At 44.6% G+C, this 18,083-nt stretch overlaps 1 protein-coding gene across 1 annotated transcript; it reads left to right on the forward strand.

Moving 5' to 3' along the window:
- Positions 1–861: 861 nt before the first annotated feature.
- On the forward strand, positions 862–1,673 carry LOC149319774 (uncharacterized). The gene is made up of 2 exons (XM_089508448.1): positions 862–1,384; positions 1,477–1,673. Exons 1-2 carry the CDS (start codon positions 865–867, stop codon positions 1,671–1,673), a joined length of 717 nt encoding a protein of 238 aa, XP_089364574.1. The 5' UTR covers positions 862–864.
- Positions 1,674–18,083: the final 16,410 nt, after the last annotated feature.

Consider the following 18,083-nt stretch of genomic DNA (forward strand, 5'->3'; position numbering starts at 1 on the left):
TAGAAGAGCAACCCCCCTGCCTGGCCTCCTCAATAGAATCCAAGACCCACCAATAACTGCCCCCATGCCCCATTTTCCCAGCTCCATCCCCTAAGGAGGCTCCACCTGCTCTAGACGAACATCCACCAGATATCTTCTGAACCTGAGGACCCTGAAGACACTCCGTTCCTCCACCTTTTCAAAAAACAGGAGACCACTGCCGTTTGTGGGGAGACAGATGAAGAGGCGGTGAAGAATGTTGGGGAGATCTTCCAAGAGCAGGAAAAATTTGTCCTAAGTCTGGAGGATGTCCAGGCCCTCAAGGATTCCGAGGCATGCAATACCACAGTCAAGTGGAGCAGAGGGAAAAAGCCAGCAAGCAGGCCAAAGGTGTCAAGGTATACTAAATTGTGACTGGATGAGAATCTAGTAAAATGGCATGTGTAGACCATAGTAATAAGCTAAGTAGACCAGGTAATTATGTTAACCAATTAGAAAGGTATAACTACTTTGTAGATCTGCTGGATTATGGGAGCATTCTTTCTATACTGCTTCCCATGCTGCTGTGATGGTAAGATCATGTTAGCATGCTGCTGAATCAGGATTTTTGACTGTGCTTTAATTTTTTGCTGCTGTGTACTGTGCCATTCATATTGTTTTGCTTCAGTTTTTTAAAGACTTCTGTTAAGTAAAGCTTTTGTTAAATGCCTCAAAACTCTGCTGTTGTTTTTTGCCACAACACATACACCCCAACCAAAGGATGGCGTCACAATCGGACAGCCTTTGAACCCTTCTGTAGCCACAGCCCGGGAGCAAACCATCAGCACAGAAGCAGCAAATAGGGGCCGAGGGAGGCACAGGAAGAGGAAAAGGCCACAGAAACCAATGGGAAAGCCATTTCCTAAAAAACGAAGAGGAAGACCGAAAGGAAGCACAAACAAGAGTCCATCTCAAGCAGCTCAGAAGGTGTCTTACAATGAGCAAGCCAGGAAGCAGGAGGGGAACCAAAGAGGGGAAAAGCTGACAAATGGGCAAGTGAGTGGGCAGCCCCAGCAAGAGAATGGAGTCATGGTGAGGACACAAGGCAAAGGAGCCGGTCAGCCTTTGTCTTCTTCTGTGGCAGCAGCCCAGGAGCACATTGCCAGCACAAAACCATTGAAGAGAGGACGCGGGAGACCTAGGAAGCACCCACAAGAACCAACAGGACAACCATCTCTTAAAAGACCAAGAGGAAGACCGAAAGGAAGTAAAAACAAGAGTCTATTTCAAGCATCTCAGAAGGAACAAACAGGAGAGTCATCTCCTAAAAGATCAAGAGGAAGACCAAAGGAAGCAAAAACAAAAATCCATTTAAAGCAGTTCAGAAGGTGCCTTACAGCAAGCGAGGAAACCACTGAGTCAGCAGGCATGAGGGGAGCAAGAGAGGAAAAAGGCCAGCAAACAGGGGAGTGAGTGAGCAAATCCAGGTAGCAAACAGAATCACAATGATCACACAAGGAGCCGGCCAGCGTTTGATTTTTTCTGCTGCAGCAGCCCAGGAGCATCCTGCCAGCACCGAACCTCTGAAGAGGGGACGCGGGAGGCCTAGGAAGCACCCACAACTACCAATGGAAGAGCCATCTCCTAAAAGACCAAGAGGAAGACCAAAAGGAAGCACAAACAAGAGTCCATCTCAAGCAGCTCAGAAGGAGTGAAAGACTGGGAAGGGGTGAAAGGACAGGCCCAGGCCTGAAGAGGAAGAGCCCTCCCCTCCCTCCTTCCAACTGTCATCTTCTGGCCTGGGAGGGAGTGAAAGGACAGGCCCAATGCCATTGGGCCCGGCCTCAATTAAGAAAAAGAGCCCTCCCTCCAGTCCATCTGCCTTGGTCCAGGCCTCAGAGGGAGAGAAGAATGCTGGACCTGATCCCCTCCCTTCACCATTCCCTTCTCCTTTTGTGTCATGTCTTTTTAGACTGTAAGCCTGAGGGCAGGGAACCATCTATTATCCCCTCTGTTGTAAGCCGCCCAGATTCCCAGAGATTGGGCAGCATATAAATAAATTCTATTATTATTATTATTATTATTATTATGTGCATAATATTGTTTAATTTATTTGTTGTTTCTTTTGATAATAAAATTAGCAAAGAATTACAGTTCTACTGAATAGTTTCTCCTAATGTTAAACAAAATTGATCTAGCTGTAACTTAAGCCCATTAAATACTGTCATGCTACTTGTAGCAATAGAGAACCCGTCTTTGCTATCTTTAATGTGACAGCCCTTCAGACACTTGAAATCTGCTATCATAGCCCTCATGTTTCCTTCAATGACTTCTTTATAAGCCTTATTTTCTATTGTTGATCCTATCCTCTAAACTGAATCCATTTCAAATTTATCTATACCCCCTTTAAAGCAGCTGGCCTGGAACAGACTCCAGTATTCTAGATAAGTAGAACAGATTTAAAAAATAGTGATGCAGTTGAAACATCTTAAGATTACACTTTAAAACTAAAACAAACAATGTTACATATCACAGAGGTATCCACAATACATCACAGATGACAGATGTATTGCCAGACTATATACTAATGCCAGACTATATACTAATCTTCATGAACCATTGATGTCTGTATATTTTGCAACAAAAATGGTGACAACAACATTGACACTAGCATTGTATATAGATGCTCAATATGCAAGGTAGTCCAGAGAGAAAAACTACAGTAGTTTAGGGAGAAGCATTCTGAGGGAATGTGGCTGACAAGATCCATTTAGTATATTTCACCCCCTCCATTGTGAAGTGTGTCCTTTTTAAATGAAGATGAGTCTAACATACAGCTGAAGTAACTTCATAAAATGTACTATTTTGCTCTGCTGTCTCCATATTGCACTCATTTCTGAGTTGATATTGATCTATGCATGATATGGGACCCTGTCTGTATTAAACTTTTGAAGGCTTTCCTTTCCTTTCAAGAATGGTGTAAGAAACAAGTCCCTTTCTGTTGAGACACACTGATACTTGAATGCTTTCCCCAAGTATATGGGGCAGGGGGGGGCTCTCTTTTTGATGCGTTATGGATATCTTTTTATTTGCTGACACCACAGGTTTAGAATGCAGTGAAGCTAGGGTGGCCATAACTTGCTACCACTAAACTGGGACAAAACATAGCCAAAATGTAGGACAAAATGTAGGGCAAAATTTGCCCCCAAGATGTAGGGCATTCAAGAAAAAATGGAGGACACAACCAACTAGAAGCCAGAAACATTAATAATTTTTTTAAAAATAATATAAATCATTATTTACAAAAAATTTACAAAAAAAATTACAAAAACATCTGCTACTGCTGGAGGAGGCTGCTGGAGCCAGAGGACTCCTTGGCACAGCGGCCTCTCTGTAGAGGGCCCAGCCAGCCAGTTAGGCCCCTCGGCTCTGTCATGGGCAGCGGCAGAGCCACGGGAGGAGGCCTTGCCACGGCAAGGCCTTCTTCTTTGGGGCCTAGCCGGCTGACTACACCCCTCAGCTCCATCACGGGCAGCAAAATGGTACAAAATCAGAGAAATGGTACAAAATCAGCCAGAGACATTTTGATGGCTGAGCAAAGGACAAATGCTCAATCATCCATTCTACACTGGAGAGACCAGTAGTGGCATCTTTCTTTTATGCTGATGGCTAGATACCATGCTCTACTGCACAGTCCCCTCCCTCCACATTCCAGTTTTACTTTGGTTCACTATCACCACAATATCCAACTTGCCTGGATTGAGATTCAGTTAATCTCCAATGACTCACTGAATCTGAGTAGATAACCAGTGTAGGGTAGTGTGTTAAGTGCTGGACTACAACTCTGGAGACCAGGGTTCAATTCCCCTCTCTGCCATTAAACTCACTGGGTGACTTTGGGCAAGTCACATACTCTCAGCCTCAGGGGATGTCAAGAAAAAACCCATGAAGATTTGCCTTAGGATCATGAGTCAGAAATGACTTGAAGGCACACAAGAAGAAGCCCCCATTTGGTCTCTGAATGTATTCTAGCATTTCTCCATCTGCTCTTATACTGGAGAGGTAACTAGCCAGTAATCACCTGATTATTGATGATGACATGCCAACAATTTCTTTTTTACATAAATGACCAAAAGCACAGGGGAGAAGATGAACTCTGCAGTGCTTTCCAAGCTGAATCCCAATTGACAGAGTAAATAGTACCATCCCAATCATGTAAGATCTTTTTTTATATGACCTATGACTGATGACAGTGGGAACAGTGCCTGTGAATTACAAAACTCATGCTTTGATCTGCTTGTTCCCAGAGATGATTGAAAGTGTTTCGTGTCTTATTTTCTCGCTGTAGTCAGCTGCACAGCTCTTTACAGAGCTCCTGTTTAAACATATACAAGCACCTGGGCATCGACTAGACTGATGCACTAAATGAAAGTCATTTCTGCAAAAGGCAGAAATCTCTCATTATTTTCAAGGGCTGCTGAAACTGTAGTTTATTGTATTGCATTCATGCATGGTGATGCTTCAGATGGAAAAATACAAAGTTGATTAATCACAGAAACATTGTATTACTTACACTGTTACTTACATATTAATGAAGTGAAAATGAAAGCACAGCATATTTCAGTTTATTGATCATGTTACAGAAAGGGATCATGGAGTTTGACATGGGTGACTGTCTGACAAATAGCAATCCGTTGCACCCACACAGCCACCCTAGTAAAGTTTCCTCCTTTATTATTGTGATGGATTTCCTCTCCAGAGGTCCTTTTACATTACAGAATTATAGCACTATGATTTTATTATAACTTTCTGGGATTTGCTATTTAAGGAGAGGCTCTAGTGCTTCAGCATACAAAAAGACTATGGCCCCATACAGACAGGTCAAAATAAAGCTGCTTTGAGTCACTTTAGAGGTATACTAACAGTCTGGAAGCCACGCTAAAGCCATGATCCAGTCCTTTAGTGCAGCTTCCAGACTCTTAGGATACATGCATCATTTAAACAGCATACAGTACCTCCAAAGTGACCCAAAGCAGCTTCATTTTGGCCTGTCTGTATGGGGCCTAAGATACCATAGGCTGCAGCTATGTCAGTCATAGTGGACACTGTAGTGCTATAATTGTTTTGTTCAGGAATAATCAAATTATTTTTGCCACTGTGCAGGACCAGGCTCATCAAGGTCATTTCACTTTTCCGTTCTGAGGAAGGTTTCCTACCCCAGAGTGGAATTCTAAGTATGAGACCCAAGATGGTGTACACTTTAAAAACAAAATACGATTTTAAAAACTCTTAATATAAAAGTTAAAATATAATTAAACTAACTTTAATTTAAAACACAATTTCAAAACACAAGTTAAAACAGCATTAAAAAGATGCTGTTTAAATTGTATTTTAAAATATCACCAAATGTCATCTAAATAAAAACACTTTTATCTGCTGGTGGAAAGACAGCAAGGAGGGAGCCAACCAGACTTCCCATGGAAGGGAGTTCCACAGTCTGGATGCAGCCATGGAGAAGGCTCTCTCCCATATCCTCACCATCCACACTTGGTGGGACTGAGATAAAGCCTTCCCAAGCATATCTTAAAGCCCATGCTAGTTTAAACAATGAGATATGGTCTTTCAAATAGTCTGGTCCCAAGCTGTGTCTTAAGAGACATTGACTGTGATTTTACATCAGAAGCTGAAATGAGTACCTTTCCTATGATGGAGCTATGTCATTAATCTGAAACACAACCATGCTTGTAAATTGCGATAAGGCACAACGAGGCATTGCACATAATGTCATATACTGGGACATGTTACATATTGTACAATGGGACAATTTGCATAATTGTCCATCAGGATCCATCAGGACATACTGTGCATTTTGACACATTATGCATTGGGACTGTCATGCATCAGAACATGTTGTGCATTGGGACTATTGTGCAATGCCCATGCTGCTGGATCTTCTAATGCAGTGATCATAATGGGATAGCTACATCTCTGCTTACAGTGGGACACACTCCCTCAGAGTGGGGTGGAGTCTTCTTCTTTGGAGGTCTTTAAACAGAGGTTGGATGGCCATCTTTCGGGGGTGCTTTGATTGTGAGTTCCTGCATGGCAGGAGGTTGGACTAGATGTCCCTTATGGTTTCTTTCAGCTCCTTGATTCTATGATTCTGTCTCCTGAGAATACATTGATTCAACTTTACATGATCAGATTTCAGTTTGTAACTTCTCAACAGGATATCAGCCTGTGGGTATTTCTGGTATTTTGTATTGGAAAGACTAAACCACAGGAAACTTCCAAGCCTGGAAGTGAAAGCATTAGTCTACAGAGTAGAATGCCAGCAGCCTCCTTAAATCAATGCTTTCTAGCAGACAATTCTAAGCAGCTCACAAAAAATCCTAGGATTCTATAGGATGGAGCTATGATTGTTAAAATGGTATCCTACTTATATAAACTATATAGTATAGAGAGCTTACTTATATTAATTGACATATTTTTTAAAAAAAAATCCTGCTGGAGAAGAAAAAAGAGGCATTTCTTCCATCTTGTGGCCTTTGCACATTTTTCCCCTCCAAAATTTAATGGAGAATCAGTTAAGATTTCTTTCTGTGTCACTTGGGTTACACACATCCAGAATAAAGCCCCTTTCCTTTTCCCCTTTGTTTTCTTTTTGCAGCAGCAGCTCTATCAGCTTTGATGGAGAGCTGCCAGAGTATTTTCGCTGTGTGAAATAATAGGTAAAGATGAGTGAAGCAGAAAATGGAGACAATCTGCTTCTTGAATAGAATAAACAAAATGACAGAGCAAAATTGAACATGTCATCCAATAAGTGACTGTCTTCAAACCTTCAAGGTTATTTGGGTGTCTGCACAAAACTCATTCTGAACTAAAGACCAAAAATATGTTTGATGTTCCTAGCCCATTGTTGGCAATTGCTTTAGGACAGAAACAGGCAGAAGAGCATGGGAAAACTATATATTTGGACTACAGTCTCCAAAATCTGCAAGAAGCTTGGTCAATCACCCTGCCAGCTGGAGAGATCTGGAACTTCTAGTTTGAAAAGCTATGATTTAATGAGAATAACTTTACTAAGCTCTGGGTAGAAGGTAGATCTAGAGTTATTGATTGATCTTTGGGTGATTTGTAGGAAATATGTATTCCTCACATTTCTAATACTCATGTACTTATGTATAAGTCCCAGGACAGAAAGGCCAAAAATTGGCATACTGCTGCTGATACTAAGGATTGGGGAATGCACACCATCCGCATGCCACAAGCCCTAGGACATACGGGAGCTGCCATGACTGTGTGGCCCTGACCACACATCACGCACTGTATGATGCAAGCGCGGCAGAGCATCTGCACCTCCGGGCACTGCACTTACATCATGGACGTGCGACAGGTGCAGTCATGGCGTGTGGAGTGCGCCACAAAAGAACTTGCTTTTTGCAGGTTCCTTTTACTCCGGAGGGATGCCACACGGTTTCGCTGCTGCAGTGTTCCTCCGGAATTAAAAAGGGAGCCTCCCATCTGCCTTTTTCGGGCAGACTGTTGAGCACCTAAGTCAAGAAAAACCTTAATTGACTTATCTTTGGTTCATTGTAAGTACTGTATTTTAACTCTTACCAAATAAGGATCCATCCTCTTCTCTGAGCAGAGTGGTGAAAGGTGAGAATTTATACAGTCCTGGCAGAACATAAAAGAAACACCAACCCGCTCTACTCTGGACCATGCTAACAACTATCAGATCAAAATGCACAAGGAAGCCATTGAAATCCATAACACCTGGACAAGTTCAACAGGAAAGAAGAAACCTTTAAAGTAAACAAAGTTTGGCAACCAGTCCTGAGAAACAAAATCAAGACCCAGCAAATGCAAATGAAAACCACTCAAGTTGAGAGGGATTCCCAGCAGACAATGGATCATTAAGTAAATGGACACCCTGTAGGCCTTGCCATTCAACAACAGAACAACACACAGATTAACATGCAGATCACCTCCTCTCAGCCAACAGTATATATACCCCACTCTCTTCCATTTCAGCATTCTCTGAATATGCCAGCCACATATGCTGGTGAAACATCAGGAATAAACTATTCTAGAACACAGGCATTTTACAGACCGCTGCTTTGCGGCGGTCTGCCAGTGCTGCTCTTTGCTCCGCAAGGGAGTCGCAGCATACAAACCACGCGACTCCCTTGTGGAGCAAAAAAGAAGCTCCAAAATGGAGCTTCTTCCTGTGGCGCCGTTATGATGTCGCGAAGCACCCATGGCGCACTTGCGACATCATAACTGCCGCGACCCGTCTGGACGCTATGTGTCCAAGACGTAAAAATGGCGGTGGCTGTGTGGAACGGCCGCCGCCATTTGTCACAGACTGAGTTCGTGATAGGAAAAGGGGCGTCTAGAAGAGACGCCCCTTTTTTAAAATGGGACATCCTGAGGACGTCCGAAATGGCGGTCTATAACCCGCCACAACCTCATAGCCTAAAAAACCCCCACAAAAAACAATAGATGCCGACTGTGAAAGCCATTGATTTCACTCGTTTAATATCTCTGGCACGACATCTCTTTTGGCCTTTTTGCATGCCTGGATAGGAAAATTGTGATGGCTCTTTGGTGCTTCCTCCTCAAAGGAATACCAAGGGAGTAGGGGGTGGGTGGGTGGATGGGTTCCGTGGTTCTTTTGGGTTTTTCTGGAATGGACTAAACTCTCATCTTTCCCCACTCTGCTCAGAGAAAGGGATAACAGTGATGTTATTCCAGCATTGAGGAATTGGACTCACAACACTTGAATTTTAAATATATATTTTCCCACTTTACTTTACTAAATGTATGTGTTCCTACTCCCCCCTCTCTATGGTGAGATTTAGCATGGTGGTTTGAGCATTAGACTGTGACTCTGGAGACCAGGGTTCAACTCACTGCTTAGCTATAGAAACCCACTGAGTGAACCCGGGGAAATGATACTCATTTTCAGGAAAGCAAAAAGGCAAATACCCTCTGAACAAATCTTACCAAGAAAACCCCATGATAGGTTTGTCTTAGGGATACCACGGGCCCAAACAGACAAACCAAAATAAAGCTGCTTTGGGTCACTTTGGAGGTATGCTGTTTAAATATTGCATGCATCCTAAGAGTCCAGAAGCTGTACCAAAGCCACACTCCAGTCCTAAGAACTAGAGCGCAGCTTTGGTGCAGCTTCTGGGTATCTCTTGAATTTGGGTATCTCTCTTAAGATGCATGTGTCATTTAAACAGCATACCTCCAAAGTTACCCAAAGCAGCTTTATTTTGGCTGTCTGTTCTGGCCCCATAAGTCAGAAATGACTTGAAGGCACACAACAGCAGCTACAACATAATCTTTCTACTAGGATTCAGTTGGTGGATTTCTGGATTCCAGTGAGAAAACAGAGTAGATCCCATCAGCTTGAAATCTGTCCATCAAGTCAGAAATTTATGAGTTCTGAGTCAACTTCATTTTGGTTTGACTGGAGGATGGGGAGACATAGTCCTGTTTTAGAACTTTAAAACTTTTCTCTTGGAAATGTGTTGATTCCTCTTGTGCTAAAATAGGGACCCTGGCCCGATTTAGATGGGCCTTTGTGCCACCCCCGTCATGTGCTAGAGGTTGGCTGTGACGTACCATCCATACTGGCCTCACCCCTAGCATGTGATGGAGGAGTCAAAATGGTGGCGCCCAGTACACATGGGTGCTGCCATTTTGATGCAGTGGACATGTAGTGTCCGCATGTCCCATCACGCTGGCGACATCACGAGTGTGCCATTTGCACACTTGGGCATCGCAAGCGTGACACAAAAAGAACCCACTTTTTGCGGGTTCTTTTTCCACTGCCGGGAAGCCTCATCATTTGGCAGCTGAGGCTTCCCGCCAGCGGAAATGGAGGCAGCGGCAGACTGCCCTTTTTGGGCAGTCTGTATCCCGCCCGTGTATCACAGCTTTCCACAACCTGGTGCTCTACAAATGTGTTGGGTTACAATTCTCATCATCTCTAACCAAGCTTCCTGCTCTGCCCTGGTTTTTGTTTATGATGGCTGACATTCTGTTCAGTTACAACATCATAAACTGGATTTTCAATTTCATAACATCGGGGATTCATGTGTACTGTCATTAATGACCTAACATGACTGCAAAAATCTTCCTATTCAACTAGGCAGCACCCCCAACTGAAGAATTTCTGAGGTGCTGTATATCAAAGTCCTGGGAAATCATTTCTGCAGTGGTCTTATATTTCAGGCTTGTAATATCAGATCTGTAGGAACTACAGGTCTCTATGCGCTGGACTGTAGAATATTTTGAGACTGATTTCTAGACTTTGGGGATAAAGCATTTCTTCCAATGCCTCTTGTATTAATTCCTTGTTGGTGCATTGAATCCAACAGAGATGCATTACCTAGTTGTGGTTTTGTGTGTTTTTGCAGTAGTCGAAAGTTTATAAGCATGTTATTCATTTTAAATTTTAACCTTTTCAAACTCAAGAGGGTTTTTACTTATTCCCTCCATTTCTACCGTCTCTTCGGTGTAGTGTCTCAGCCTAAGCAGATTAAATGGTGAAAACTAGTAACAGAAATCTATTAGGAGATTCACACAAACATGGCATCCACATGTTGAAAGAATGCTTGAGGGAGATCATAAGTCCATATGGACTCTTCCCACTCATCACCAGTCTGAGAACGGTCCTGCTTTTCACCATGTTGAAAATGCTTGCCCTCTGTCTATGCTTTTAAATGCTGCATGAAAGCTCTCCACATTTTCTGAGGGGGGTACATGGATCTCCTTTATGAAAGGAGGGACACCAGCCTAATAAGAGAAGCACGAAACATGTCCACGACAGGGAAACAACTCCACCATATGCAATGGGGGCTGGAACTGTGTTTGCAATGGAATGGAGGCAAGTCTAGTTCATATGACTCTGTTTCAAATTGGTTCAATGTGGGTGAGTGGGTGTTAATGTAAACCTCCCTATTATCTGCTTGCTTTTGTAGTATAAGGCTTCTGTATCTGCAAGTACAAGTTTTTACCACATAACCATAAGGAGTCTGGAAAGAACAATTTCCTCAGCATCCATAGTTCCTGTTAATATTATTGATGGTCTTTGGATTCCCATCTGGCTGCTTAGAGATCTGATTAATATACCTGGTGCTGGAAAATAGTAAGATTTAATCTGTACAAAAAGAGTGACTACGGAGGGACCTTGATCTAAACAAGAACACACACACACACACACACAATGGTTTGCCTGTGGCATGATTCTGTAATGTTTCTGTGTGCATAGATGCGTCATATCTATCTCGCCTTCCTGTCCCCCTCCCAACCTGAAGGACCTGAGGGTCATTCCAACCGTGCCACAAACCCTGTCGCTGCTCCTGTGCAATGCCAGGTCTATTAATAACAAGACCCACATCCTCCAGGATCTCCTGGAGGACTCAAAGTGTGACCTGGCTTGCATTACCGAGACCTGGCTGGGGCCTGAAGGGGATGCTGTGTGGGCTCAGGCCCTCCCTGCCGGGTAGTCGGTGAAGGACCAGCGCAGGTTAGGTGGGCGGGGGGGTGTGTGGCCTTGGTACATAGGAACACCGTGTCCCTCACCAGGAACCACCTCCGACAGACCACCTATATCGAGTGTATTTACCTGACCCTAAAGGCTAGGGACAGTCTAGGGATTCTGTTAGTGTACCGGCCACCCCGTGCATTAGCGGACTCCCTTAACGAGCTGACACAGCTGGTTGCTGAGCTGATGTTGGAGGCGCCCAGGCTTCTTGTCCTGGGTGACTTCAACATCTCCCTCACGACAAGCTCTGTTCCATCTGGTGCGGCTCGGGAATTCATGGAGACCATGGCGGCCATGGGCCTGTCCCAGCTGATACAGGGTCCCACGCATTGCGCAGGTAATACTCTCGATTTGGTCTTCTGTTCGGAGGCGGAAAATCCGTGGGTGGAAATAGTTGATATTTCCCCCTTGTCATGGACGGATCATTTCCTGGTAGAGGTGATAATCAAGGCTTCTACCCAGATCCCCCCCGGGGGTGGTGGACCGATTAGGATGGTCCACCCTCGAAGGCTGATGGAACCTGAGAGGTTCCAAGAAGCCTTAGAGGGGCTCACGGTTGGAAATGACGGCGACTCTGTTGATGCCCTTACCGGTATCTGGAATACCGGTCTCTCTGGGGCTATACACAGAATCGCTCCCAAGCGCCCTCTCAGGCCCGCCTCCAAACGCAAGCCCTGGTACACGGAAGATCTCCGGGCGAGGAAGCGGGCTCTGCGACGGCTAGAGTACCGTTGGCGGAAACACCTTCGCTTAAGCGACAAGACTCTCCTAGACCGACTGTTAGAGGACTATGGAGAGGCAATACGAGCAACAAAGAATTCGTTCTATGGTGCTCGTATTGCGTCCGCGGAGTCGCGTCCAGCAGAGTTGTTCAGGGTGGTCAGGGAGCTAACTCAGCTCCCTCCCGCCCTGAACCAGATCCTTGAACCCTCTAAGGCCTGCTGCGACTTGTTTAACGACTTTCTCGTGGATAAAACTTCTCGTATAAGCGAAGGTCTGAACGCCGACATTATGGCAGAACCTAGGGTAGAAGCGTCCAGAGCCTCCGTGGACTATATTATACTGGATCAGTTTGAGTCGGTGAGTACCGAGGATGTGGACAAGATCCTCGGAAGTGTTCGGAAAACAACCTGCTCTCTTGATCCCTGTCCCTCATGGTTAGCGGCCCAGGGGGGACCGGCGGTGACACTTTTGTTACGCCGGATAATTAATACATCTTTCAGGGATGGACGATTTCCATCGGATCTTAAATTGGCCATAGTAAGACCGATCCTAAAAAAGCCCTCCCTTGACCCCCTGGTTCATAATAATTATCGGCCGGTGTCGCTGCTACCATTCTTGGGGAAGGTGATTGAGAGGGCGGTTGCGATCCAGCTTCAGGCGGTCTTGGATGAAACGGATTATCTGGACCCATTTCAAACTGGCTTCCGGGCGGGTCACGGGGTTGAGACAGCCATGGTCGCCTTGGTCGATGATCTCCGTCTGGGCATTGACAGGGGAAGCGTGTCCCTGTTGGTGCTCTTGGACATCTCAGCGGCTTTCGATACCATAGACCATGGTATCCTTCTGGGGCGCCTGGCTGAGGTGGGAATCGGGGGCACTGCGCTCCAGTGGTTCCGCTCCTACCTCTCTGGGAGGTCCCAGATGGTGCAGCTGGGGGACGTGTGCTCCAGCGAGCGGGCCCTTAAAACTGGGGTCCCTCAAGGAGCCATTTTGTCCCCCATGCTATTTAACATTTACATGAAACCGCTGGGAGAGATCATCCGGAGATATGGGGCGCGGGGTTATCAGTACGCTGATGACACCCAAATCATTTTCTCTATGTCTCCGACTGATGCAGTGACCGGGGATGGCGTCTCTCCTCTCGTGGCCTGTCTGGAGTCAGTAATGGGCTGGATGAGGGAAAACCGACTCAAGCTTAATCCAGAAAAAACGGAGGTACTAGTGATAGGTTCCCCTGGACCAGGAATGACGGTGGTTCCACCTGTCCTGAATGGGGTCACGCTCCCCGTGAAGGACTCCGTGCGCAGTCTGGGGGTGCTTCTTGACTCTTCCCTTCACCTGACTGCTCAGGTGAATGCGACGGTCAAGAGTACCTGTTATCAGCTTCGGCTGATTCGCCAGCTGCGCCCATACCTGGCTCAGAGGGACCTTGAAACTGTTGTACACGCTCTGGTAACTTCGAGACTGGATTTCTGTAATGTACTCTACATGGGGCAACCCTTATACCAAACTCGGAAGCTGCAACTGGTGCAGAACATGGCAGCGCGGCTGGTCACTGGTGCTCCCAGGACCAGCCATATAACACCCGTGCTTAAAGATCTCCATTGGCTGCCCATTCGCTTCCGAGCGCAATATAAGGCGTTGGTTATCACCTATAAAGCCCTAAATGGCTTGGGCCCAGGATTCCTGAAGGACCGCCTCTCCCCGTACATTCCGCCTCGCACCCTCAGAACATCTGGGCAGAAAATCCTGAAGGTGCCTGGGGCTAGGTTGGCTGCTACTGCCAGAAGATCTTTTTCCACAGCTGCCCCAGCCCTCTGGAATACGTTGCCCACGGAGCTCCGCTCATCTACCACCCTGGCCCAATTTAGGAAGGGCCTAAAAACCTTCCTATTTAATCAGGCATTCCCCGACTAAACATCCTGTGGGCCTCCCTCCTCTCTCGTGGCCGTGAGGTTGGGCTAAGGGGTTTTTTATTGTTTTTAAGGATTGTTATTGTTAATGTATGTTTTTAATCTTGTATCTTGTTTGCGCTTCGGTGCATTTTGTTAGCCGCCCTGATCACCCGGAAGGGCGGGGTACAAATAAAAATTTTATTTATTATTTATTATTATTTAATATGAAACAAACACACACAGGCAAGCAAATTACATGTGACTTTGCCATGAAAAAACATGCTGTTGCCCTCCAGATATTGTGCAACTACAATTCTCACCATGCATCACCAGAAACTATGCTAGTTAGGGAGTGGTGAGAGCAGTAGTCCAACAGTGCTGTCAGTATCAAGTGGGCTCATTATAGTCTAAGTTTTGTGGTGTGTATTAGTGTGGCAAAAATAAGGATATGGTAGTTGCCTGTGATGAGGGTCACAGAATGTTGCAGCCCTACATGTTTTAGGTTGAATTGAATTGATTCATATATGGCTATTGTTGTAAACCTCGGAAAGATTGGCACAGATGCTAGGAAGATGTGGCCAAGAGATACCCTTTGTTATATAGGCTGTATGTTATAATGTTGTAATGAGAATTAAATCATTAGCAATACTAATTGCTTCGTGATATAGGATCATTCTGGGAATCTTCTCAAACGGGGCAAATCTTCTGACAGCTGTTAGCCAAGAATGATGCAATACAACTCAGTATGGACATAGGAAACTGAAATTTGAGACTGACAGCCACCAAGCACTTGGAGCTTGTTACCGAGTTTGGTTTTATATAAATTTTGGGTGCCAAGCAATCAAAGATCATGCCCCTGACTGACCCCATCGCAAGCCGCCATTACCCTACAAGCGAGCCGACCACGTAGCCAGCAAGCTGCTAGGCTTGGTCACAGAAAAAAAGGTAAAATGCAAACCTTTCAGCAGGCAGTTTTTGGAGTTGCCCTACAAGTTTTGCAGGATGCCCAAAGAGAAGAGGACAATAGAAGTAGCCTCTCTCCTAATGAGCGAGTGATTGTCTTAAACAGCTCTGCCATCTAGATATTTGTCCTCCCCTGAAAAGTGTCAGACCTCTTCTTTGTGTATCCATTGTGTAAGTTTCAGCTTAGACAAAAGATAGCCATCAAGACCTTTGTTCACCAGGTAGCCATAGCCTGAGGATACGTTTCGCAGTATAAATAGGACCTAGATTTCTGCCCTCATTGGGCTTGTCGAGCTGAAGTTCCAAACCTCATTCCTGGCTTGTAGAGCGCCTCACTCCAAGCTTGCGAACCTGGAGCCCTGAACTCCACTGAAATCACTCGAGCTAAGCCAAAAGCTCACTGTCTCTCGGGCCTCTTGTTAGCTTTGCCCGCCAGAACTCAGCTCCCAGCCACTGCGGTCACCGCTTGCTTTTCCGTTCCCATGGCCGTGCTTCACCATCCCTCACATCCGTCGTTTTGGAGAAGACTCCTAAGGTAATTATCCCAAGGTGCCTCTATCCTTTCTCCTTTACTCTCAAACTCTCCCCCTCCCTTGCTTTAGTATTGAATGTGTGTGTGCGTGTGTGATACCTTTTTTGTTGTGTGGCTTTAATAAATGTTTATATTTTAATTGCACCTCCTTTGGCATTGGAATCTGTTTCTTGGGGTTGGACTAGATGACCTCTAGTATACACATAGGGACACGATCCGCTGCGTGTGTTGTTAGGACACGCCTCTCGTAAATTTGAGCTAATTAAATTCCCCTAATTTGATCCTTCCTAACAAACTCAAGTCCCCATCAGCATACTTATGCTGTTATGGGGATGAGGAGGTTGCTGTTTCTCCTGGCTTCATCTTTGGGTGCCCAAGAGCAGTCAGAGGGTTTGTGGGCACATTGATACCTTTCCCTTGTCTCCCTTTTTGGATGTTGGGTAAAGACATATCCTGTACTTCCTTGCACAATGTACATCACACTGGATGTACAATAACATTGAGGGTCTCTGGGGATTGTTTCACTGGCCACTGATCAGCTGTGGGGGAGTACTATTAACTGCCCTTGCCAGAGTATCTCTTCATGTAACATCTACACACATACACACACAGGGTTTTCATTTGCATATGTCACCAAGAGGTTTCTAGCCCGAGTTTTGGAAAAGACATGGAGAGCCAAGAATAGGATTGATATGCATTTTGGTATGTTCGTTGTTTTCCTGGCAAGATGATGAGGTAGCAGCAGGTTGTGCTCTGTTGGATCACTTAAGCTGCATCTTTATTATCTAAATAAATGCAAATATTACTTAATGCTAATAAGCCTCATTCTACAAGAAACCAAGCCTGGGCAAATGTTCTACCCTTGGACATCTATCTAACCACTTGCAGAAGGGTTATGTGTGTGTGTAAACCACAACAAACTAAAATCAGAATTTGTTAGTGACACTCTCTCTCTCAATCTGTCTCTCTCACGCACATACATACACACACACTGTTAAGCTGGCCCTGTTCACTTTCAGCCCAGGCCATTTGATCAATCTTTGCAACAGTTGAACCTCTGGGCTACAACCCTTGTGGGCTTGCCACTGTTACCAATGCAACTGGAAAAGTCCTGAACAAGGAGACAGAATTAATAATAAGACATAAGTTGGTATACCATGTTGAGGGCTAGATAGAATATATATGAAGGGTGTCTATATAGGAGAAAAAACAACCAAATTTTACATTTCTGCATTGGAATTGGCTGATTAGTTTATTACAAGGGGGAAATGTCAATTCAAATTGAGTGGAAATGGAGTCCTCTTGTCAGAACATTTTGACAGTGTACATTGAAGAGTTGACCAACAACCACAATGAGGTGTCAGATTACATTTCTTGACAGCGTTTTTCATGTGAAATTAATGACTGGAATGGGTGCTTCAAGAATAAGTGCTAGTGTAATAGCTTGGCAATAACCTGGCAAGTAAATGACAGCAATGTAGCTGAAAGAAGAGCACAGTAAATAGGACTTTTAGATGGAAGAAAATTGTGACTGACAAAATGTAACATTGAACCAATTTATATTTAACATTTATGGTGCGTATGCTGTCAGGAGATGGGAATAAGCACATACATAACTCCGTAAAGGCAAAAGCCACCTTGGCCTACACATAGAGAGCAGCACTATACAAAGAAATAATCAATGCAAGGTTGATTATAGTGTTTCAGACAGAAATAACAAATGGTTTAAATATTTTCTAGGCAAGGATTAGTTTTTAGGAAGGAAAATAAGCCCTGAAGTAAGATTTTAGCAAATATCCACGTTGCTTTGAGCCTGATATAGATATCTTTATGGTTGTTAATTAACATTTTCATTAACATTTTCCCACCAATAACTAGCCACGGCTATAACAGAACTGAGCACTGAAAGATTAGCCTGATGCGCAGTTTTAACTCACACTATGTCAGGGCAGCATATAAACACAACTGCATGCTCTTTCCATCCCTGGAAGGCAGATTTCAAGACTTGGGACACTGCTAACATTCCTAGATATTAGGATCTGAACCCTCTTCAGTAGTCTTCAGGACAGGGAAAAGGAATCTCATGGTAACAGCATGGTCTTGAGAAGTGTGTGTATATGTGTGCATTTTCCTCATTTGTTAGATTTGATGTTTCTTATTTGAATGGCATACTAACTGTGGTATGCTTCATGGATGTTGTTTCAGGACATCACCAGGGCCTAACCCATGTGACATCAAAAGGGGTCATTATTATCTTTCAAGTAGGAGCACCCATTGAGCCATCAGCTCCCAATGTCTAGCCTTTCAGCGTGTTCTTTTCCTTCTCTGTTTGGAAAAAGAGACTCTTTTTGAAACTGCTGGTTCAGGGAATAGGTAGCCAGTATGTAAGTTATTTTTACTTTGAGTATCAGAACAAATTACATCTTTCACAGAAAATGGCAATGCT

Source organism: Sceloporus occidentalis, unplaced genomic scaffold (genome assembly GCF_023333645.1).
Source record: "Sceloporus occidentalis isolate IW3139 unplaced genomic scaffold, rSceOcc1.0.p SCAF_2, whole genome shotgun sequence".
NCBI lineage: Eukaryota > Metazoa > Chordata > Lepidosauria > Squamata > Phrynosomatidae > Sceloporus > Sceloporus occidentalis.